The 24,248-nt window shown below is 35.2% G+C and overlaps 1 protein-coding gene across 1 annotated transcript in view; it reads right to left on the bottom strand.

The window, feature by feature from the left end:
* The window catches only part of Blos3 (Biogenesis of lysosome-related organelles complex 1, subunit 3), a 62,879-nt gene extending 39,173 nt beyond the window's left edge, over nucleotides 1-23,706 (bottom strand). The window contains exons 1-2 of the mRNA XM_090411875.1: nucleotides 23,335-23,706; nucleotides 10,687-10,786 (exon numbers count right to left, since the gene is read on the bottom strand). Of these exons, the coding sequence (XP_090268001.1) occupies nucleotides 10,687-10,786; nucleotides 23,335-23,448 (214 nt within the window). The 5' untranslated portion in view covers nucleotides 23,449-23,706. The remainder of the gene's footprint in view (nucleotides 1-10,686; nucleotides 10,787-23,334) is intronic.
* Nucleotides 23,707-24,248: the final 542 nt, after the last annotated feature.

Raw genomic sequence — 24,248 nt, 5'->3', positions numbered from 1 at the left:
TTTATTGAGAGCTAATATGCCATACTTAAATTTTTATATTTTCCGAGGACAGTTATTTTTAACCAAGAACCACATAGACCACACTCTGGAAAATGCTGGAACAGAGGATAATATAGTCATTTACTAATTATGCAAAGTTCGAAGATCGAAAAGGGATATAGTTGATACAGAATCTCTGCAGGCTGATTTCAACAGGCTGAAATGGCACTTATTAAGTAAAGAATCGATGTTTCCGGGTATATAATTTACATTTTGGACTGAGTATATAACAGGCAGAGTATTATTAAAAATTTTCTGCAGGGGATTAATGAAGCTACCTAATATTAATGGAAGCGATGAAGAGTTGAAATTCAAGAGCCACACTGCAAAGATGGTTATATCATCTAGAATCCTAAAGAGAAAACTTAACTTGTAGGAATAAGAAAGTTATTTTTCCACTTTACAAAGCTTCAAAAAGACTATACATCTGGGCCATTTTGCTCAGATATAGTAATTGTTCCAGTGGAGAGACAGTCAAAAGATCCAGTGAAGGTTAACCATGATGAAAACTGGCATATGGAATTATGCATATAAGGATGGCCTGAAGGAATGTGGTCTTAAAAGTTGGAGAGATGACAAAAAGATACCAGTTGGTAAGGATGATTGCAAAATATAGATATGACATTTTGTAGCTTACTGCAGGGTCAATCATGGGAACTGAATATGAGTAATCAGGAAGTATGTGCTATTCAGGTTCTTCTCATGATGTGTAGTGTGTATGTGTGGAATTGATATTAATGGATCAATTAAATACTAAGGATATTCAGGATACTGAGAGTAATTACTTCAAAAAATTATTAAATATGGTAACATAGAACAAAACAAGGCAGAAAAATACCTAAATGTGGAATACAAAATATGGAATAGCAGCTGTTGCAGATACCACTCAACTCAAAATGCAGAAATACAAGCAACTGCTGTCACTATAGCAAACACCACTATAATAAACTTGTTCCTTATAACAAATTACTGAAAAGTCCCAACTGCTCCACAGGCATAATGCTATGATAAAAATTCATTACAGCAAACTGTATACAGGTATCATCCCTTGCTTAATGCGGGATTTGATTAATGCAGCACAATTAATTGTGACAATCCCTTTATATATGCGGCAAGAGTTTTAATTAACGTGCTTTTAAATTTATCATGCAAAAACATGCAAGCCTCGAGGATTGTTTCCTGACCAAGAGAAAGAAAGAGCATCATGACGATGATGATGATAACACACCTGGTCATCCAAACTCTCTTAATGATGTGTGTGAGAATGTGAATGTTTTATTTTTTTTCAAATACGACATCATTGCTACAACCCATGGATACGGGCGTTATTGCAACTTTTAAAGCCTATTTTCTTAAAAAAACAATCTCAGGAGAAAATGCGATTACGCTCCAAGAATTTTGGAAAAATTTTAACATTAAACACACAACTGAAAACATTCATGATTCGTGAAAGCAAGTGTCTTCTAGCTGCATGAGAGCTGTTCGGGGAAAACCTTTTGTCAGAATGCACTAATGACTTTGGTTGTTTTCAAAATCCAGTGAATGAAAAAATCATTGCAACTGGTGAAGACCTTGGTTTTGATAGTGTTAAAGATGTTAAAGAATTATTGGATTCAAATTCAAAAGATTTCAATGACAACAATTCTTGAAATTGAACACCAACTTGCATATGAAGACAACGAACAAATTGAATGTGAAGATGAGGTTCCAAAGGAGATAACAGTCAAAGAACTAGATGGAATATTTTGCATTTTAGAATTGCTTAAGAAGCAAGTAATGGATACGGATCCAGATATTAATTGAAGAATGGTTGTTTGTCAAGGTTTAGAGAGTCATGTTGCTTGTTATTGTAGAATTTATACTGTTAAGAAAAAAAAACTGTTCAAATGACTCTTGATAACATTTTTTGATAAAAAAAAAATTGTGGTAACTAATGCAGGTACAAGCATTTATTAAACATTGATTTTGCATTCATTTTTTATCTTTCCTAAAAGAGTCCCATATATAAACGAGTAATTAATATGGTAATCGATCATGAACGAATTGTAATTTTTACCATTGATTATTAGATTTGATTAATGCGATTTTGATATACGTGGTAATGTCGAGGGATTAATTAATTGCGTTCATCAAGGGATACCTGTACTATAAAAACTGTTCCTGTGGTCCCTACAAGGTTGTTATAGTGTGAGAGTCAACTGTATGATGGTATATGTGTTTATCGGTGGTTACACTGCATAATCCAGCAGAGTTACTTGCAAAGTCAAATCGCAAAATGATTAGAGAGCATCCATCAAACAAACTTTATATGTGGAAATTAAATCAATAATATCAGAGCAATTTCCTTACTGAATGTTCCAGATAAGATTTATGCAATATCATAACATGAAACTGAAGAAAATTACAGGAGTAAGAAAATGGCATTGTGACATCATAATAAAAATTAAGATATCAGAAAAGAAACTGAGATTGTTAATATTCAGGTAGGTGATGAATTTCATTACCTTGTGTGAGATAATCATCCTGCTAATTAGAGGCCCTGAAGGCTGCAACTCTTTTTTAGGTATGAGTCCCATTAAAAAAATAAATTCAAGAAGAATAAAGGTAGAGGAAGTGTGAGATATAGTTCGATGCAGCTTTACAAAATCAAACATATGAGCTGATCAAATCTAAGATCGCATAAATAACAGATCAATTTGAATGAGAGTTGATCATAAACTAGCCATGAAATATTGTGCCATACCATAATATCTGATATGTTCTTTGAAAGTAAACACCAAAAAAAGATAACATTATTGTAAACTTTATTAGGAAAGCATGCAGAGCTGAAATCTTTCCTTAGGAAGCTACAGCAGAAGATAGCTTTGCTACTCAAATGATATTATTCAGAGAAGAAATATGAACAAATCTGAAAACACACCCCAACTCAACATCACCAGAGTTAAAGATTGGTACTATCAACATAAGAAGCCTGAATGGCAAAGAAATGGCGCTAGCTGAGGAATTAGATAAGTACCAGATCGACATAATAGGGGTGACTGAAACAAAAAAGACAAAAACTGGTGAGATCTTTTGGAGCAATAAATACAAAATGTTATATTCAGGCAATGACAATCAAGGAAAAGAAGGAGTAGTCATGGTATTCAACACAAAATCAGCTAACACCTTTTTTATTCCCGTATACGGGAGTAGGCGAGGCCATTTAGCCCTATCTAACTTTTGGAGACTGAGTGGGCAGTTCAATCTCCACTGGTACCGATCAGAGATAGATGGCCCAAGGCTATCACTAATCAAGCGGTACACAGTGAAGAGAGATGGCTCAAATGTGCCGCCATCTCGTGGTCCCTAACACAATATATAAAAAAAAAAAAAAATCAGCTAACGCCTTTTTTTATTCCCGTATATACGGGAGTAGGCGAGGCCATTTAGCCCTATCTAACTTTTGGAGACTGAGTGGGCAGTTCAATCTCCACTGGTACCCAATCAGAGACAGATGGCCCAAGGCTATCACTAATTAAGCGGTACGCAGTGAAGAGAGACGGCTCAAATGTGCCGCCATCTCGTCGTCTCTAACCCTAACACAATATATTTAATGTCTGAAATAATGTGGGTTCTACGGTCGATTTTCTTGAGTTTACAGGACGAAAAACCCGAGTTTCCGGGAGGAAAAACCTGCTTGCCCGTGCCAGAGATCGACTAACTCGGGAACCGGTCGAAAAAAGGCTTAGAAAAATTTCCCCTAGTCGCCGACTAGACTCGAAACCAAGACTTCCTTCGTGCGGCCTAGCTCGATGGTGTGCAAACGCCACATCCACTGAGCTACACAGGCTCTTCCACTGAGCTACACAGGCTCTAACCCTAACACAATATATTTAATGTCTGAAATAACGTGGGTTCTACGGTCGATTTTCTTGAGTTTATGGGACGAAAAACCCGCTTGTCCATGCCGGAGATCGACTAACTAGGGAACCGGTCGAAAAAAGGCTTAGAAAAATTTCCTCTAGTCGCCGACTAGACTCGAAACCAAGTCTTCCTTCGTGCGGCCAAGCGCCGTGGTATGCAAACGCCACATCCACTGAGCTACACAGGCTTCAACACAAAATAAAAGTGATAATTAAAAATGGAAAGTGGTATTAAATATGATATCAAAATTGGAGATGTTAATGTCAGCTCTTTGCTTTATGCGGATGATGTTATACTTCTAAATAAATCTGCTACAAGTCTGCAAGATTCTCTGACTAAATTGAATAGCTGTTGTAATAGATATGGTATGAAGGTCAGCATTAAAAAGATAAAGACAATGAAAATAGGCGGAATCATTAAAAATGTCAACTGTGTTGTGAATGGAGAACCTGTGGAACAAGTAAAACATTTCAGCTACTTAGGCACGATTTTTAGTGAAGATGGTAAATTAAATATAGAAATAGATAACAGAATCAGCAAAGCTAAGCTGGTATGGTGGAAAGTCAATTGAATAAATTCATATGGAATAAGAGAAATTAGTCAGAACACTAAATTAGCTGTATACAAGATAGTGTTCAAACCAGTTTTAACTTATGGATCTGAGAGCTGGGTCAGAAGTAAAACATTTGACCAAAGACTAGAGACTGCAGATATAAGAGTCCTGAGAAAGATTATGGGCATGAACAGATGGCATCAATGGCAATATCATATTAAAAACAAGGATATTAGGAAAGAACTTGACACTGTCAGCATTCAGGAATGCATTAGCAGAGCTAATCTCAGGTGGTATAGTCACTTAAACAGAATAGGCGAAGAAAGATTAGCAAAACAAGATTTCTCTGCCAGGTTGGAAGCAAAATGACCCAGAGGAAGACCAAGATATAGGTGGATTGATACGGTACAAAGTGCCTTAGACGACAGAAATATAAGATCTGATAATGTTGGAGTCTTGACAAGTAACAGACTGATTTGGAGGAAAATTGTAGATAGGAAGTTAGTAATGATATAATTTTTTTCATGTAGTACTATCATATCCTGTACACCCCTTGAGGGTACATGGCAGGAATTTGATGATGATGATGAAATATGAACAGATAGTTCAAAACAGATTTAAAATTTATTAGCCTTTTATATATTGTTTGTCTAATAAAAAACAGTAATGGTTACATCTTTAAAAGTTTTAGAAAGTTTTTCATTTGATTACAAATTAAATTAAACTTGCTAAGAAACTATTTCTTGTTTAATCCTTTATACAAGTGTAAGCAAAAAAAAGCTGGCATGTGGAGTATCTTCACAACTAGGCTACTTGTATGCAGAGGCTGATGATTTCACATCAGCCTCTGAATTGCCTTCATAACACATAATGCAAAAAATATACTTCCCTTTTAGATATGCATGATGCAATGCAACAGAGAAGGCCACTAAACAGTTTTAACCTTTACTGATATACTGTTAAATGCCGGAGGGGGAGAAGTACATCTGCAAAAGCTCTGATCTACACGATAACTCTAAATCTCACTCCTGGACAGGAAAAACCTGCCACCAAGCAGAGCTGCTCTACTCTCCAGGAAGCAAGCAAGCCCAAAGATGAAGTTTTTGAATGTCATAAGTGGGAGCCAGATCCAGAAGAGATATGGTTTGCCCACAGTTCAGAGAACTGTAGCTGTCAGAGTGCCAAGAAGAGTCAATTTATGTTGAAGGGAAGAAAGGAATAAGTAAGGAATTCGTCACCAATATGCAAAATCACATGCTTTATGCTTAAAATTTTCCAACCATTATACAAGCAAAATAGTTACCACTGTAAAAACTAGAACATTCATAAAAGAAAAGCTAATCTTCTGACATGTAATAATAAACACTCATTCCACAAAATGCAAAAATCAGCTAAGTTTCGCCTTCTTCTGCCATACACAGACGTGGTCGAGAGGTCTCACATCTGTGGTTAAATTATATCAAGATTGAATTAATGCAAAAGTCATATTTCCCACATACAAATAGTAAAAAAAGATGTATCACCTTATTATTAAAATACTCTGGATCAGAAATAAAAATAGTTGTAGAAAGTTTCTTCACTTGGTTACAAATTAAATTAAACTTGTGAAATTATATTCATGTTTAATCCTTTATCCAAGTGTAACCAAACAAAGAAAGGAAACATGAATATAATTAAATCTAGTAAATAGTGATATGCGAGATATGAATAGTGATATTTGTGAGGTAGTACCAGATAGCTGTGAGAGTGGTGCTAAAAGTGAGAATGAAGGTAAACATATAGAAAGAATGAATGAATTATTGGAGAATAAAAATGATGAGACTGATGCAATGAGTGAGATTGCTCGGTTACACAGAACGATACACAGGGCAAATTGGCAGCTGGAGCGTTGGCAAAAATGTTTACCGAGCGTACCAAACTGATAAACGGCAAAAGTATGATAGAAAAAATAAGAGTATGATAGTGAGTGTAAACAAAATGAAAAAGCGAGTGTTGTATGGAGATTCCTTAGTAAGAGGTGTGTTAGTTGAGAGTTTAACGAAATCGTACTAACCTGGTGCGAACGTTAAGGATGTAAGTGAGTCAATTAGAATGCAAAAGCAGCGGGTGAAAGAATTGATAGTGGTAGCAGGTACAAATGATTTGAAAAGAGACAAAATGGCTGTGAATGAGGATGTGAAGGAATTGCTTGAGGTAACAAAAGAGAAGAGTGAGAAAGTTAGGATGATGATTCTGTTGCCACGGTATGACAGTGAAGAGTATAGGAGGACCATAATTGCAAATGGCTTTATGCGTGAATTATTCAGGACGAGTGGTGTGGAATTTGTGGATGTGTGGAGTGAGTTCGATGGGCAAAAGGATTTATATAAGATGGATGGTTTACATTTGAATGGATTTGGTATACGGAAACTTGAAAAGGTGTTGTCGAATGTAGTGGAAGTGGATGTGCAGAATCAGGGAAACTAGAGTTATTAAGGGGGGGTAGATATGCAGACTTTAGGGAGACAGTTGAGTATGTAATATGCCCAAGCAAGTACGAAAGACTACGAATCAGAATGGGATAGTTAGTATAAGGCATCAAAATAGGGATGGTACAAATGGGCTTTTGTAATTCATGTATACTACTGCCAGAAGTATTAGGAACAAGAAGGAAGAATTTTTGGCCTTGGTTTGCACATCGAGGCCACAGGTTATTGGCATTAATGAAACATGGCTGACAGAAGATGATATAGCTAGTGGGATTGAATGAGAGGGGTATAGTGTGTTCAGGAGTGACAGGGAGAATAAAATGGGGGGAGGAGTGTTATTGATGATAGCTGATGATAGCTCATCAGCTATCATCAATATCATCAATTGGGTGCTGCTATAGACCAGGTGATGGAATAGATGGTGGAGATAGTAAATAGAAGAAATAGAAGATATGAGGAAGGAGGGTAATTATTATGGGTGATTTCAACTATGGTAACATTGATTGGAAGGAGGAGAGGACACATGGGAGGAAGGAATTGGATTTTTATGCGATTATTAAGGGATAACTATGTGCGACAGCATGTAATGGAAAATACTAGCGGTCAGAGAATGCTTGACCTAGTAAATGCATCTGAGAATTGGGCCTGCAAGAAATATGACTACGTTGCCACCAATTGGTGAGAGAGATCATAGGGTCTTGACTTAGGAGGTGGCTAAAGGTGTGGAATTTACAATTAAGACAGGGTACATGTGGAATTATTGGGCTGGTAAGTACGACAAGCTTAGGAGTTTGATTGGTTCAGTGCCATGGCATGTAAAACTGCAAGGGCTAGATGTTGATAGTGCATGGGAGGCAGTTAGGAAGTGTTTGCATGAGGCAATGGCTGACTGTATACCTAGAGTCCGAATAATAAATCAAGTAGGGGTTAAATGAATGAATAACACCATTAAGCTTAAGCTGCAAAAAAAAGAAACAACTATGGAGGGAATTTAATGAATGACCAGCAGGCACATGAACAGTATAAGGCTCAGGCCAGAAAGGTAACGAGTGTGGTAAGAAAAGAAAAAATGGATTATGAAAGAATATTAACCATGCAGGCTAAAGAGAATCCCAAACAGTTTTTTCAATATGTTGCAAGTAAAAGAAAAAATGTACATGGCAGAACGATTTTAAAGAATGCCGATGGTAGGGAGGTAACTGAATCAGTTGATATAGTTGAATTACTGAGTAAGCACTTTGCAAGAATATATCATCCAGGTGGTGACACTGCAGGAATGAATGAACCAATAGATTATATGGGAATCGTGGTGAATGAAGTGGAGGTGAGTAGTCTATTACAAAACCTCAATGTCAATACATCTGTGAGATTGGATGGTATACCAGCTCGTGTCGTAAGTGAAGCAGCTAAAGAATTGTCAGTGCCCTTGGCCGAGTCTCGGATCTGGGTTAGTCCCAAGGGCGTGGAAAGAGGGGAAAGTAGTTCCACTGCATAAAGGAAGTTCCAAGACTGCTGTTTTGTAAATTACCGACTGATTAGCACATCAGGAATCGTTGTCAAGGTCTTGGAGAAATTAGTCAAGAGAAAATTACAGGATTGGATAGATGAAAATGGGATATTGTATGGGGGACAACATGGTTTTGTGAAGGGTAGATCATGCCTCAGTAACTTGCTCCCGTTTTATAACACAGTGACAGCTGAACTGGATAAGGGTAATGGGTTTACAGTGATTCTACTGGACCTTGCTAAGGTCTTTGACAGGATGCCACACGGAATTCTAATCAGTAAACTGCAGCATATGAGGATGGATATAGGGTTGGTGAGATGGATAGGAGGGTGGTTGATGGAGAGATATCAGAGAGTGGTTTATTCAGGAGTAGAGTCCAAAGGATGGCTTGTGACTAGTGGTGTGCCGTAGGGTTCTGTTCTTGGACAACTACTTTTCAATTTGTTCATTAACGATATAGGAAAGGATCTGAGAGGAACTGTTGACTTGTTTGCTGATGATGCAAAGTTGGGTAGAGCAATAGTGAGTGCACAGGATGTCAAAATTTTGCAACATGATTTGGATAGTTTGGAGGACTGGGCTAAAGGAATGAATGTCAATTTAATGTGGCAAAATGTAAGGTTATGCATTTTGGGGTGAAAAGCTTAGCAGCAGTATATCAGATTGGTGGAACTGTACTCCAGGAAATAGACGAGTCCAGGGATTTGGGAGTGTTGGTGGATAGGAAGTTGAAGTTTAGGGGGCACATTGCAAAATTGGCTAAATCAGCTCATCAAATCACTTGGTTGCTGAAAAATACTTTAACAAGGACAGAACAAACAGGTTATTGTTCCTCTGTATCGAGCCTTGATAAGATCCAATCTAGACTACTGCACCCAGATATGGGCGCCAGGGTTTCTTCTTGATGGGGAGGAGGTGGAGAGGATCCAGAGACCAGTGATCGAGATGATAGCAGGTCTATGGAATGAATCCTATGAGAACAGGTTGAAGATTTGTGGGTTGCAGAAATTGGTTGATAGGTAGAAAAGAGGTGATATAATTGAGACATTCAAATTACTGAAGGGTTTCTATAAGATTAATTCAGAAGATATTTTTGAGAATAGGACTGGTGGTGGGAGGACTAGGGGCCATACATGGAAGTTGGGCATGAATGTGGTTAACAAGGGTGTTAGAGCTAGGTTTTTTTACGTGGAGAGTGGTGAATGAGTGGAATAAGAGCTGCCAGAGTCTGTTTTGGGTGCTATGACTGTGAATGAGGTCAAGGCGAGGTATGATAGATACTTATGTGAATGTCGAATAGGTGTTCTTAACATGATGTTAGGGCCTCCCTCGATGAGTCTGTCGACTCCTTGGAGTTGCCCGAAAGAATAATAATAATAATTTCTTGACAAGTTTAATTTAATTGTAACCAAGTGAAAAACCTTTCTACAACTATCTCTGATCAAGAGTATTTTAATAATAAGGTGATACATCTTTTTACTATTTTTATGTGGGAAATATATGATTATGCATTAATTCAACCTTTTCTCTGTTCTGGATCTGGCTACCACTAATGCAACCATAATAAAGGTTGAAACTGGTCTGGATAGTGACTCCCCTAATGCTAGCATCATGCACCTCTGAAGGACATGCACTTCGCATTATTAAATACTAAAGCAACTGATGTGAAATCATCAGCCTAATTGTGAAGATATTTCATGCACAAACTTTGTTTGTTTACTCTTGGATAAAGGATTAAACAATAATATAATTTCTTGACAAGTTTAATTTACTCCAAAAGTTCATTACATAATACAAACATATCACTTCATCTGGAACAAATGCAAAGCTACTGTGGTCTCTTATTAAATTCACTGATTTAAGATATGAATTAATGACCAGGCGATACAATTATGTTAAATCTAACAAATACTTTTGTTTAGGGAAAAAAAAAGAGATCCCATTAGACAGATTTGCAAGGCTTCAAAAAAAAAAAAAAAAAAAAAAAATCCAAGACGCTAAAATACTTGAATGATTGAAAATAAAAAAATAAAATATAAGACTGATGAAGAGCTAGGTTTTTATCTTATCCAAATGTAACAATGATATTGTATTTTATGAATTATGATTCAATTTTTGTGGGGGGGATGCTATGACTAGCACTACAAAAAAGCACTGATATAGTTATACTAATCAATTTCGTTACAGAATATTTATAAATATGTTAATCATATTACCTGATGTCTGTGATCCAGATGGTGTCCCTAACCCTGTTTCTTCATCTGATTCTGATGCTTCTCCACAAACTACTATTCCTTGAGATAATGATGGTGAGATCTAAGATAGAGATTTTTTTTTTCTTACTAATTCAATGCACATATATTTTTAAATTTAAAATATATATAATTTCAGCATAAAGTTTATTCATATAAACACAAACTTATCAAAAAGCCTCAGTTCATGTATATGTATATATCTGTTGAACAACATAAAATAACGACCCACAAAAGCTTATTTGCAAACTTATATTACATTTTGTACCATGGGCGGGCTAAGATTTTTTTTTTTTTGGATTTTTTATTTATTTTTTAAATAGTCCATAAACCCTGCTCTAGAGACCAAACATGGAGCTTTTTCAAGGCACTTCAGGCTTCTAATAAATGGAGCAGTATTCACTTACTGGGCAATGAGATTCATCTCTTACCTAAATGAAACATACATCTGTTGGGAGAAATTAGTATTGTTTTGTATTGTTTGACTTTGGGTTGTAATAATTGCCTTAATGTGTCAGAGAAACATTCTATGAATTTATTGTTTTAATGGAACATATGCACTAGATATATTTAAATAATCTTCACAGCTTACACATGTAACAAAATCTGTATAGAATTTTATTCAAAAATTCCAATAGATTTCATCCATTGTTAAGTGGACTTCATCAGGGAGACAGACCAATTAAGTATATTGAAAACATGAATCACATGATTTTTTTTTTTTTTTTTTATGTTGCTCCCACCCATGAAAGGTTATTTGTACCATGGGTGGGCTAATGATTTTTGTATTTTTATTTTTTACATAAGCTAGAAACACTGCTCTAGAGATCAAACATGAACTTTTTCAATTCACTTCAGACTTCTAATAACACCAAGGCATGAAATTCATCTCCCACTTAAAAATATAGTGTACAAGAGAGAGAGAGAGAAATTTAAAAGGATCCAGAATACTCTTATTATCCAGTTTTTGTCAACTTTATCATCTTTGAGTCGTTTTACAGCACTCTTTTGATTTCTTTTCAATAGCCTCCAAAATTTTTACTCTTTCGTGATATTTGTCTTCTGCATTCTTCCCAACATCATCCCATGTTTTTTGTTCAGCTACTGCTGCAGTAGCATAGGCTAAATATGCATTCATAATGAACGTGTAATACTGTTTATATTAGTTTCCTTAAAATTACGTATGCTTTTATATTCATATATTCAATAGGATACCGAGTAAACTTTAATTTTCTTGTAAGTAAAGCCTGTTTAGCTTTAATTATCCTCTGAAAAGAACAAATCTGTCAAAAATGAATCGTATTTAATCACTGCTCAACTTATGTGAAAATTTTTGGAACAAATTCACAATGTAAGTTGAGGACTTACTGTATAATCATATATGCATCTTCCTTGTTTAATGGATTTATGAAGTACATGAGTAAACTGGTGCTGTTATCAATCCAATACTATATCCTGATCCTCTCCAGCTCCCTAACCATGAGTCCAGATACACACGCTGGCCCCATTATTTGTAGCCTAATCCACTTGTGAAGTGGAAATTTTACTTTCTTTCCATTTCTTTGGGCTTATGCTGTTGCAGGACTTGTTAAACAGGTACACCATCTGCTCATTTCCACACTCCACATCCCTGAGTTCAGGGATGTGGAGTGTGGAAATGAGTGTGGAAATGTAAGATTCAGCTGATCTTACATGTTGAATGATTTGCTGTCATTTAGCATGTAAGATCAAAATGGTTTTCTCGTACACACCACTGATAATTATCAGTGGTGTGTACAAGATAATTCTTGCACACTACGTTAGTTACATCCATTGTTTCAAAAATCAGATGTCCTCTTGACTTTTAAGTAGGTTGTGTGTGTGTGTGTGTGTGTGTGTGGGGGAGAATGAAGACTGTAAAGCACAGGTGTTAGGAATGGTTTAGAATTTCTAAACAACAGAGTACACTAATTAATATAAATGTGATTAATTTTGTGGATATAAATGTGACCAAAACTACATAAGCTGTTTATAGAAGAGTATATAAATATCACTATGTTAATAAATGCAGTATTAGGTGGGATTCTGGTAATTTAAAATTGCTTTGTATATATTTGTCATTAAGCTCTGCTGTGCACAGATGTACTCTCTCTTGTGAAGCAATTGGATGATTACTTTGTAGTAATCATCCAGTAAGGTTAAAACTCGATTTATGTTTTGGTGCCTGGGATTTAATGCAGTTTCCGTATATGATATGATTTTTTATTTATCTTGTAAGTAATAGTGTAAAATTTCTAAAACATTACAGAATACTCAGTATCTTTCAGCTTGGTCACCAATTTGGTAGGCTGAAGCCACCATGTGCTTTAAAGAACAGTGGCCTTTGGCACTCTTTCTCTAATATGCTCATATATATTGTTCATACCATCTGTAATAAGGATAAGCTACTTGTGTTTATAGATATATTCTGTTGTGTTCTTCTGGCTTTGATCACACAAACTATTTATCATTAATATGTATGTATATATATATATATATACAGGGTGTTCGGGATAAATTTGACATATTTATAATTAATTATATTTTTCCGTAAGTTACATGTATTAACACACACTTCTCTTCATTTAAAAGTTTGGACCCTTCTTCATTCATATACAAGATGTCAGAAAGGATGGATAGCTGGAACCTACCTGAATCATGGAAGAGAATAACTTGTATCATGATGATTCGTGCCCGCCATCAAAATAAGGATATTACGACTGCTGCCCAATGCTCCCTGAATACAGTAAAAACAATCAGGCATGAACTAGAGACTTGCAATGGTGACTACGAGGATGTAGCAAGAAGAAAGATCCCTAGCAGACAATCTGATTGCGTTCGTACAGCAGAATTCCTCGCAAATCTGCAGGAACAGGTGTTGAAGAACCCTGGCATTGGAATTCGGGCTTTGTTCGTGGAGTTGCTAACTGTAGTCAAGCCCTGGATAACAAGGGTAGCCAATGGTAGGCCGTATGTATGGCAGCAGGATTCGGCCCCTTGCCACACCTCTGGGAAAAGTCAAAAATGGTTGTCTGAAAATTTCTACGACTTCACCAGTCCAAATGTTTGGCCTCCAAACTCCCCAGACCTTAACCCCATGGATTATTTTGTATGGGGCGCAGTTGAAAAAGACATCAATCGCACTTCCAGTAATACAAAAGCCCAGTTAATGGATAAAATTAAAACAGTTTTTGCGGCCCTTCCCAGGGAGACTGTAGCATCAGCTTGTTCGAGGTTCCGAAGCAGAATTGAAGCTGTGATCGATGCTAATGGTGGTTATTTTGAGTAAATCTTGTTGATAGTATTGTAATTAACTCTGCCTGTAATGTTTTTTTGTCAATTCATTAAATTTAATAGATACAAAGAAGATTTTCTTTTTCCTTACGAAACTGTCAAATTTATCCCGAACACCCTGTATATACACACATACACACACATTCTTAAGTAAGTTACTAATGCTGGCAGATCGAAATGTTTATTTGCACTACCTATGGTGTGAAAAAGCTGAAATTTTGCACAAGGTAGCCTTCTTGTGAAAAAAAAAAAAAATTACAAAAAAAAAGTACTTATGAGTGAATTAATAAAATTATTGCATTTACATTATCCTTATCAGAGTAATTTTATGAAAGTGTTCTTGTTAAATAACTACCATTTTCTTATGGACCTTGAGCTGACTGCAAATGAGTTCCTTTGGATAGACTTTTCAGTTTTTGGAAACAAAGAAATGTCACATGAAGAAATATTTTATCAGTATCAAGCTTAAGGATTGAAATCTGTTTTCCCAGCTAAATACTAGCAGATCAATATCTTCACTGTCATTCTTTGGAAGATTTTTATATGCAATTTTTTTAATGTTTAAATTTGTTGTTGAATTTGTATCACTGTTTCTCTGTCCATGTTCAAATCATGCTATTATTCTGATGTCTACACAATGATCACTTCTTACAACAGTCATCTTTTCTACATTTTCATCAGTTTTCATCCTTACAAGAAAGACAGTGACAGATATTTCCTAGCCTTCCACATTATTCCTTCCTCTTGCACCATTCAAGCATGCAAACTCTTGATATGTTATCATCTCTATTATGTATTATGCAAATTGAAGGTTTTGGTGACATTTTTTCAATCTCACAGAAGAGATCTGATGCCTACTTGTTTAATATTTTTTAATCAAGCATACCTGCATCATGTTAAAAAAAATTATAAAAAATACATATTTCTTGAATTACACCCATATAATTATTACTAGGGTTTGGCAGGAAACTGGGAGAAAGGTTCAGCAGTAACTAGTGTGTATTTACTTTGGCAATTAATAGGGAAGGTCAAGTGCTGTGCACACAGTATTGTTAATTAACAGTCATACCTTGTGTGTGTGTATGCTGGTAAGTGACTTCTTAACATATAAAAATGTGTTGCAAAGGATATAATTCATACAGTTCCATGGTAAAAAAACATACATAGCTGACAAATTTCATTCTTGTCATCTCAAAACATGAATTTCATTTTGCATGACTTTTGCCAAATAATTTCATTCTTTTTAAGTGAAAAGCCAGCATATCTATGCTGGTCTTTTCATTTAAAATACAATTTAAAATGAGAAAATCAGGTCAATAATCAGTATGTTTCATTTTGCATGTGAATCTACTGCAATGACTCAGCTGATCAAGAGCAACTTTATATTCTGCATTCTCCATAGCTTCTGAGTGTGATGATAGCCAAATTCTATACCAGCTCTCATTATGAAGAGTAATTTTTTTTTTTTTGAAATATGTGGATAGGTATATCAATTGAAATATCCTGAACACACTGATGATTGAGTTCAGGTATTTCACTTACTACGCATTTGTGACTGCAGAGAAGAATAATGAAAGCCTACACAGTTTCGTTTCAAATGAAGTCCTTTGACTGAAGGTAAGGTAGCTAGTCTCACAGGGAGGTTGTTTGGTTTTTTCGTCCTACAACCAAGCAAATATATCAAGGAGAACATACAATTTACACAAAAAATATATATCTGGGCATAAGACTAACCACCTTATACTAAAATTATCATGGTACTTATAGGTCCTTAAGGGCTGAATAGGAAAGAATCATTACTGAATTTTAGCTATGGTAATAATACTACCTTACATAGTGTATGCTGATAGATTCTACACTAACGTGTAATAAGGACATAAATTTTGAAATCATGGGTTTAACATGGGTATTTTAATGCCATTGTTAAGTCCCTTTTTATCTTACGATTTTGTTTGTCTTACAAATTGCCTTCGTCTGTATTCTTCTAACTTCTACTTTCAAGACATCACCAAAATTTCTACTAATATCTGAGTTATTGTTCCCCGTAGTATCCCTAGTATTTGTATTTTAACTGCGCCCTTTGGGATATTTAGTTTAAGATATTTTATACATAAACAGAGAAAAGGAACTCAAATATCGGAAAGTATAACTATTGCAGTCGTGACACTATTTCTTGTTACTCAACATTAATTCCTTAAACTACCCGTTTCTTAACATTAATTCCCCGCGTGATTAGGCTCGAATGTTTCTAAGCAGTGCATTGGATTAGCAATATCAGACAACTTTTTTATCATTAAACAAAAGGTTTATTATTTCTCTAAACATGGTACATATCAGAATACTCAACTAAATTACTCACACACTAAAATTTGCTTAATACAAGTAGTTGGGCTATGATTCGACAAAAGTTACTACGATCATGCCGCCACAAAATTTCATACAAAACACGAATTCACTTAACATGGACAAATTAGATTACCACACACACTATTAGATTATTCAACTTCAAGTACCCTAACAAAATCATTAACTACTCTAGCACATACTTATGACAATTCCGGTTCTCTACACATCTCACTAGGCATTCAAATTCCTCAGGCTACTTGATTACTCAATTCACACTAATCAATCTCAATATTAACAAAACCTTTTACTTCATTAACACACAACTATGTCATTAACTTTCCTTTTACAATATAGTAGGCACTCAAGATTCTTAGGACAATTAATTATTCACAAATTATCAACACTAGCTAGCTTACTTTTAACACTCTCTATCAAATTCTAAAGTCCTATTATATTTTCTCCCTAATCACTTTAACAGTTGCGTATTATGACAATGGTACCTATCACAAACAACTTCTAGTTAACATAAGACAAAATTCACAATACCTTTCTTTAGCTTCACTTAGGGGCCTTTACCTTCTACTGAACGAACTTGCTTGCATAACTTCTTGTAATTCAGGGCTATATGAACATCTGCGCCGTCGGCTGTGCTATCCGAAACGAGGACATCAATATTTTCACAGCTTCCTATGACTCTATGGTATATTTCGCTTTCTACATAGGAATACGGGAATAGCTTTTCTGCTCACCTTCGATTCCTTGTTGTGGCATGAGGATACAAGCCATATCTCTCCACTCAGGAACACCGTGAAATCCACTAGAAAACCAAACTAAAACCACTGCGACTATCCAAACGTTTCTTCTCCTCTGGCAAAAGGCAAAAAGGCCTCAAGCCTACTTGACTATCTAAACGTCTTCCCCAAAAACCCAAAAGAGCCTACTCTTCTCAAAAAGCCTCTGGGGGGGGGGGTTACCAACCCTTTTATAGCTGCTCTATAAAATTTATAGTAGACGGCACCCTTTCTTACTTCTTTTTCCTGCCTCCTACTTGTTTTCCATCTGTCTACCAATTGGGTAGCATTTTGCCATCATGCGTCATTTTGATCGGCAACTCGTAACAAAGTTTCTATCCGGGTATAGGCCCTAAGCGATATTCCATTATTTCTCTTGTTAGCCTCTATCTTAACCCCCCTTTAAACCTTTTCTCAGAATTCTACTTAATGCTTAATCTGTAGCCTCTTACATAGCATATTTCATGACTCATTCTTTTATACTTATGCACTTAACTCTTTCATTCTTAATCGCATTACTATATTAATCCTTAGTTAGCTACTTATTTAATACAAATTCCTTGTTTAGTCATAATACATCTTAATACATTCTTTTCTTTTGTTATCTTAACTAAACAATAGACCTTTACATTTTACTCAATTTATACTGGATGCAAGAATATTTTATTAATTAAAGTATTCCTTTTATGCAGGGGTTTTTATTTATGTTATTTATTTTTCATGTTACACCATGATAACTGAGAATACTATATTCTCAAGATATCAGATGTAACACCATATAGTCAGGTGGATGCTTTTGTAAAGCAATTTCTAAGCAAAAGACCTAACATTATTACATATGGTAATAAGTTATCATGTGTAACTTGTCCCATGCATTAAGAAAATATTGAAAATTTCCAGCACAGATTGTAATTATATTTAGTATAAAGAATAACAATGGTGCACCTACTACTCTACTATAAATAGTTCAAAATTTTGAAAATATTCATAAACTGCACTGTATAGAATTTTGAGATATCACTACGATCTCACTGAAAAGAATACAACCAATATTTTCCTTCAAAATATCCATATACCAAAGGCTGAATGAAACATTTCAACAATACATCCCTTCTCAGACAATGACCAAGCAGTGTTAGTCTCTTGCTATTCTGCAATTAGTGTGTAATGTAAGAAACTTATCCATCATCATGCTTGTCAAAGATTTAGGCCTAGAGTGGTCTGTTCTGGACTTAGAAGTCATCATTGAATCTCTTTGTTATTATTATTATTATTGTTCCGGGCAACTCCAAGGAGTCGACAGACTCATCGAGGGAGGCCCCAACATCATGTCAAGAACAACTATTCGACATTGACACAGTATCTATCATACCCCGCCCTGAACCCACTCACGGTCGCAGCACCCACAACAGACCCCGGAAGCCCACTCCACTCATTCACCACTCTCCAAGTAAAAAACCTAGCTCCAACACCCTTGTCAACCACGCTCCTGCCCCTAGTCCTCCCACCACCAGTCATATCCTCAAAAACATCCTCCGGATCAATCCTATAGAAACCCTTCAGTAATTTGAATGTCTCAATCACATCACCCCTCCTTCGCCCACCGTCCAATCTCCGCAACCCACAAATCCTCAACCTATTCTCATAAGGTTAATAATGTCCACAGACCCTCCATCATCTTGGTCACCCGCCCCTGGATCCTCCCCACCTCCTCCCCATCTCGAAGAAAACCCGGTGCCCATAACTGGGCACAGCAGTCCACATGGGATCCCACCAAGGCCCAACAAGACCCCACCCAGACCCACAACGATACAGAGGAACAACAACCCGCCCGTCTCCGCCCGCCAAAGCATTCCCCAGCAACCAAGCGACCCGATGAGCCGACCCAGCCACTTCCGCAATGTGCCCCCCAAACCCCAACTCCCCACCCACCAACACTCCCAAATCTCTTAAGAGGACTTGTTTTCTTTTTCTTAGTGATTTGTAATTTAAGGCTTGTTTTAGTAAGCTTTCCATTTTCATTCTTTCAACATGTTCCATCCATTTATATTTTTTAAATTTTTTCTATTACTGATGCCTGGTTTAATTCTTTCATAATTTCTTCATTTCATTTTTGATCAAATGGAGTATACTTTCTAGTTTTTCTCATAAACTTCATTTCAGCTTTTATTAATCTTTGTCTTTTTGTTTTATTGTTCAGATTTCGCTTTCATACAATAGGACTAGTAGGGTTAATGTATTGTATACTTTCAGTTTGGTTTGTTTTTGAACTAGGTTAGGTTTAAATATAGCGTTAATTACACCTGTTATTTTTAAATATTTTGCAGTTTTTAGGCTTATATCTTTTTTCATTTTCTTATGTAATCATACATCCTAGGTAGTTAAATGAATTCACCTGTATTATAAAATCTTGTTATCTATTACTATTTTAGTTCTTACTGGATCTTGTCCTTTAAAGGCCATCGTTTTTGATTTTTCTATTATCATTCCATAATCATTGGCTAGCTCATTTAAATTTAAAATATCTTTCTGTAAGTTATCTTCATAATTTGTAATTATTATTTCATCATTAGCAAAATGGAGAGTGTTTAAGTTCACACTAGGAGAAAGTTTAATACCTTGATGGAAATTTTTATTCCTTTTTATTATTATTTCATTTAGATAAATATTAAAAAAGAGTTGCTGAAAGAGGACATCCCTGTCGGACTCCTTGGTTTAACTCTCTCATACATGATAGTTCATAATTTAATCTTATTTGTATTTGATTATTTTCAAATATACTCATGATAGCTTATAGAATATTATTTGGTATTTGTCTTTCTTTCAACATATTAAATAAAATGCTTCTTCTAACTTTGTCAAATACTTTTTCAAAGTCAATAAATGTAATGTGTTTCTAAATTGTATTCTCTTCTTTTCTTTTGCCTAAAATTATTAATTTTAGGCAAAAGGCCGGGTCTATACACGATTGTCCTTTTCTAAATCCATTCTGTTCTTCTAAAATAAAGTTTTCGGAGGACCTTATAACCTCTAGAGAGCACGTCCCCGGGTGGCAGATAGGGGGAGCCTACCAGATATGGTGGAGTGGTCTGAATATATTGAATAAGGACTCGTGGACCAACAGGGCAATCATCTTGATTGTAAGGGAATGGGCACTCTCATGGTCCCCTAACTGGATCTATCCTATTCTTCCTCTACTTTGAGGAAGATCCATTCACTTTAATCTTTCCTAGAAGGCCTTATTAGTCCCTTCTTATTTTATGACCCTTATGCTATTAGACTACTCGAGGGCTATGAGGTCTTTCCATTTCTGGCCTATATCTATGTCTCCTCTATAATCTACTCTTTTTTTCAGTATAGTATACCCTATTCCTCTTATGGATTTAAATTTGAAAGAAGGCTAGTTCAGAAGCATTAAGGTAGCAGCCTTACCACTGGACTATTCATTGCCAGGCTAGTCACATGACATGGAGAACATTAATCTACTTTTAAGCCAACAGAAAAGTAATTGAAATGAATCTATGGAAAACAACCATGGAATGGAAAAGGTAAAACGAAAATGGAAACAACAAAATATAATGCATATAGCAAACTGGAACGTAAGAGGAATAACATAAAGAAATAGAATTAGACCAAATATTAAATGAAAGAAATTTTCAAATAGAAGTAATAACTGAAACAAAAAAAATTAAAAGGAACCATGAGAACTGAAAATTTTAATGTAATATAGTACAGTTGACAGAGACCAAAGAGCACAAGCAGTGTTATGATTTGGATTCATAATTCCCTTTCAAAGCAGTCAAAATGTTATAAATTATGGAATGAATGAATAATAGAAGCTAGAATAAAAATAGATAGAGGCTATTTAACAATAATTGGTCTATATGCCCCAGAAGAAGGAAAAAAAGATGATAATATTGAATTTTATAATCAGTTACAAAATATATATCATAAAATAAATAAAAACAATTATGTAATATTAGCAGGAGACTTAAATGCAAGAAATGGAAACATGAAAATTAATAATAATATAGGAGAACAGGAATGGCAAAAAAAAATTGATCGACTTTGTAGTTCATAATAATCTTAAAATAATGAATTCTTTCTATAAAGATATACATAAATATACTTAGGCAGTAAGAGGATGGAAATCAATATTAGATTATTTTATCTTAAATGAAAAGACATCAAAGTTCTTTTTAGATGTTCGAGTTTCAGAGAGGATGTGAAATAAGAAACTTATTGTGTCATTCAAACTGAATCACCTTTTATGATGATATCTTTACCCTCATAATTTTCTAACAAATAGCAGACATGGATTTGTCAGACAGTTAGTGAAAACAGGTATCAAGAAAGAATGATTTACCATTCCTGTTTAGATCATGTTCTCCATACATTCCTATATCATTATTAATTTTCGTGCTTCCAATTCTTGCATTGAAGTCTCCTGCTAATATTACTTAATCATTGTTATTTCTTTTATTATATATATTTTGTAACTGATATAAAATTCAATATTATCATCTTCTCTTCCTTCTTCTTGGGCATGAGCAGGATTCTTACTTAATACTCTTAGCCCACCCAAAATAATACGTAGTGTAGGTTTCCAACCTTTTATATAAGATTGTTATTTAAGGTGGGAAACAAAAAAATCACTTTGGTATGTCACCCAGCAATCCACATTATTGTATTTCAAGATCTCCAATATCTGGATTTATTGCAGCATATCTCTGTGATTTAATTACAGCTATGAACTTTAAGTAATATTTGAATACTGCATGAGGTTAGTATTTTTAAATATTAATTTTCAATTTTACTCATCATGATAATTAATAAAGGAAAGCAATCATAAATTTTGAAAGCAGCTTTATACATTTTAACACTATACAAGCACACTAAGAATTCTGGGTACTACTTTTACAAGAGATTGTAAAAGTAGTACTGCACCACTTTTATTCTTAACAAAACAAGTGTTTATGGCAATCCAACATATGAGAACTATTGATGTGTGGAAAGTCTAAAAGAAAAAAGAAACAACTTGTAATATTGGATTTGATTGACAAACTAGTAGAATAATTAGTCACAATCAGTAAATTTCAGACTATAGTAATTAGATACTGGGCCAAGGCGGTTCACATGGTACAAGTCACATTCATTTGTGGTTTGTGGTTGCAGAGATATACAATTTTCAAATCGGGACATTCTTTTTGAAACATCCTGGATACTGAAATTCATAATCAGGAGCCGAATTCTATTTGACAAGGAAGCAGCAGGATTTTTCCTCCATTTAATCACCCTATCATAAACAATAATGAGGTTTCTAAGAAACCAAGTTACTTGGTTGTGACAGATGCAGTCTTACCTTTAGTGCTAATCATAATAGAGATTTTGCAGTAGTAAAGAAATATGAAGTATACTGCAATGAATATTTATGTATGCATAAAAATAAATATAAAGATTGTGGAGTGGTTGAAGAAAGAAAGAATAATATATATATCTCAATAAAAACAGATCAAGCTCTTTTATGATACCAGTTCTTAGACTGACTTAATGTTCTCCATTTACTTTCATTTCTGTTACTAGAAATTTCCGTCCTAGATCAATTTGCAGGTTCAGTTAATAGAGATACCATCTCTACTATGGATTCAAATTCCTATGTATCATGTATGTATGTTGTTCAAATCTTTATGTGGTAGATGATTCCCACTACCATGCAACTCTTGCTTATTGAGGCACCCAGTGGCTTGGGACTGGGGTTGTCTTGAGCAGGATTCTTACTTAACACTCTTAGCCCACCCAAAGTAATAAGCATTGTAGGTTTCCAACCTTTTATATAAGAGATTATTATTTAAAGTGGGAAACAAAAAAAAATCACTTTAGTATGTCACTCAGCAATCCACACTGATGCAAAATCTCTAATATCTGGATTTAAGTTACAGCATTTCTCTGTGATTTAATTACAGTTATGAACTTTAAGTAATATCTGAATACTGCTTGTGGTTACTATTTATAAATATTAATTTTCAATTAACGTTTACAACAAAACATAACTAGTTGGAAAGGATTCAATTGTTCGATGCTGTTGGCACACTCTCCATCGATGAGTCTTTGGACTCCCTAGAGGTGTCAAATAATAACAATATCCAGAACGTAATCATCTCACCTGTGATTGTCGATAGTCGTCTGAAGAATATAATACAGATACTTCTCCATCATCATCAGAATCTCGTTCCCCAGATACAATTCGCGTTGCCCCAACTTCCCGGGCGTATGCCATTTGGAAATAATTTGCGTGAAGTATGTTCCAAAATCTTTATACAGTACTCTAATTTCAATTTACATTCTTCAATTTGCACATTAAAATTACCACTACGAATTCACTGAAGATCAGCTTTCCTTATTTTTGAATCGAAGTTAACTACCTCCGATGAACTTCATCAGACGTTAATTAACGTTAAAAAATAAATGAAACGTAACACCTAAACAAACTGAGATTTCTTTTTTTTGTAATATATTAAAAATAAAAATGCGATAGCAATCCACACAACACCCAATCTCTAAAGTACATGTTTTTGAACATTGCTACCATCTGGTGTCCGAAAGTTGAATGTTTAATAAAGTAAATTATAAACTAAACCAATGTGGAGTTGGATTGGAAAAATGATAATTTTAATCTTCCTCTGGCAACATAATTTTTACTTTACTTTTATTATATAAGAATTATAATGAATTCAAATAAAAATGCGAATTATATGACCGAGTGGTCTAAGGCGCCAGACTTAAGATCTAGTCCTCGTAAGAGGGCGTGGGTTCGAATCCTGGTAGAATGAGAGTGATTTGTTGCCGGCCTGGTTGGTCGAGTGGTCGGCGTATCCGCTCTCTAGCCAAAAAGACTGGGGGTTCGAATCCCGCTGCGGGCATGGATGTGATTGTCTGTGAAAATACTAGTGATGCTGGTGGGCGGTAGATGGAGTTGGTGGATTGAGTGGTGGAGACAGAGTTGTAGAGTAGGTGCGATCCCTCGATGAGTCTTTGGACTCTCTGGAGGTGTCACGTAATAATAATAATAATAATATG

This window comes from Typopeltis vanoorti, chromosome 22 (genome assembly GCF_054136105.1).
Source record: "Typopeltis vanoorti isolate ZY-2024b chromosome 22, IOZ_Tvanoo_1.0, whole genome shotgun sequence".
NCBI classification, from domain to species: domain Eukaryota; kingdom Metazoa; phylum Arthropoda; class Arachnida; order Uropygi; family Thelyphonidae; genus Typopeltis; species Typopeltis vanoorti.
Note: the sequence above shows the minus strand (reverse complement) of the source record. Positions and strands in the feature narration are given on the sequence as shown.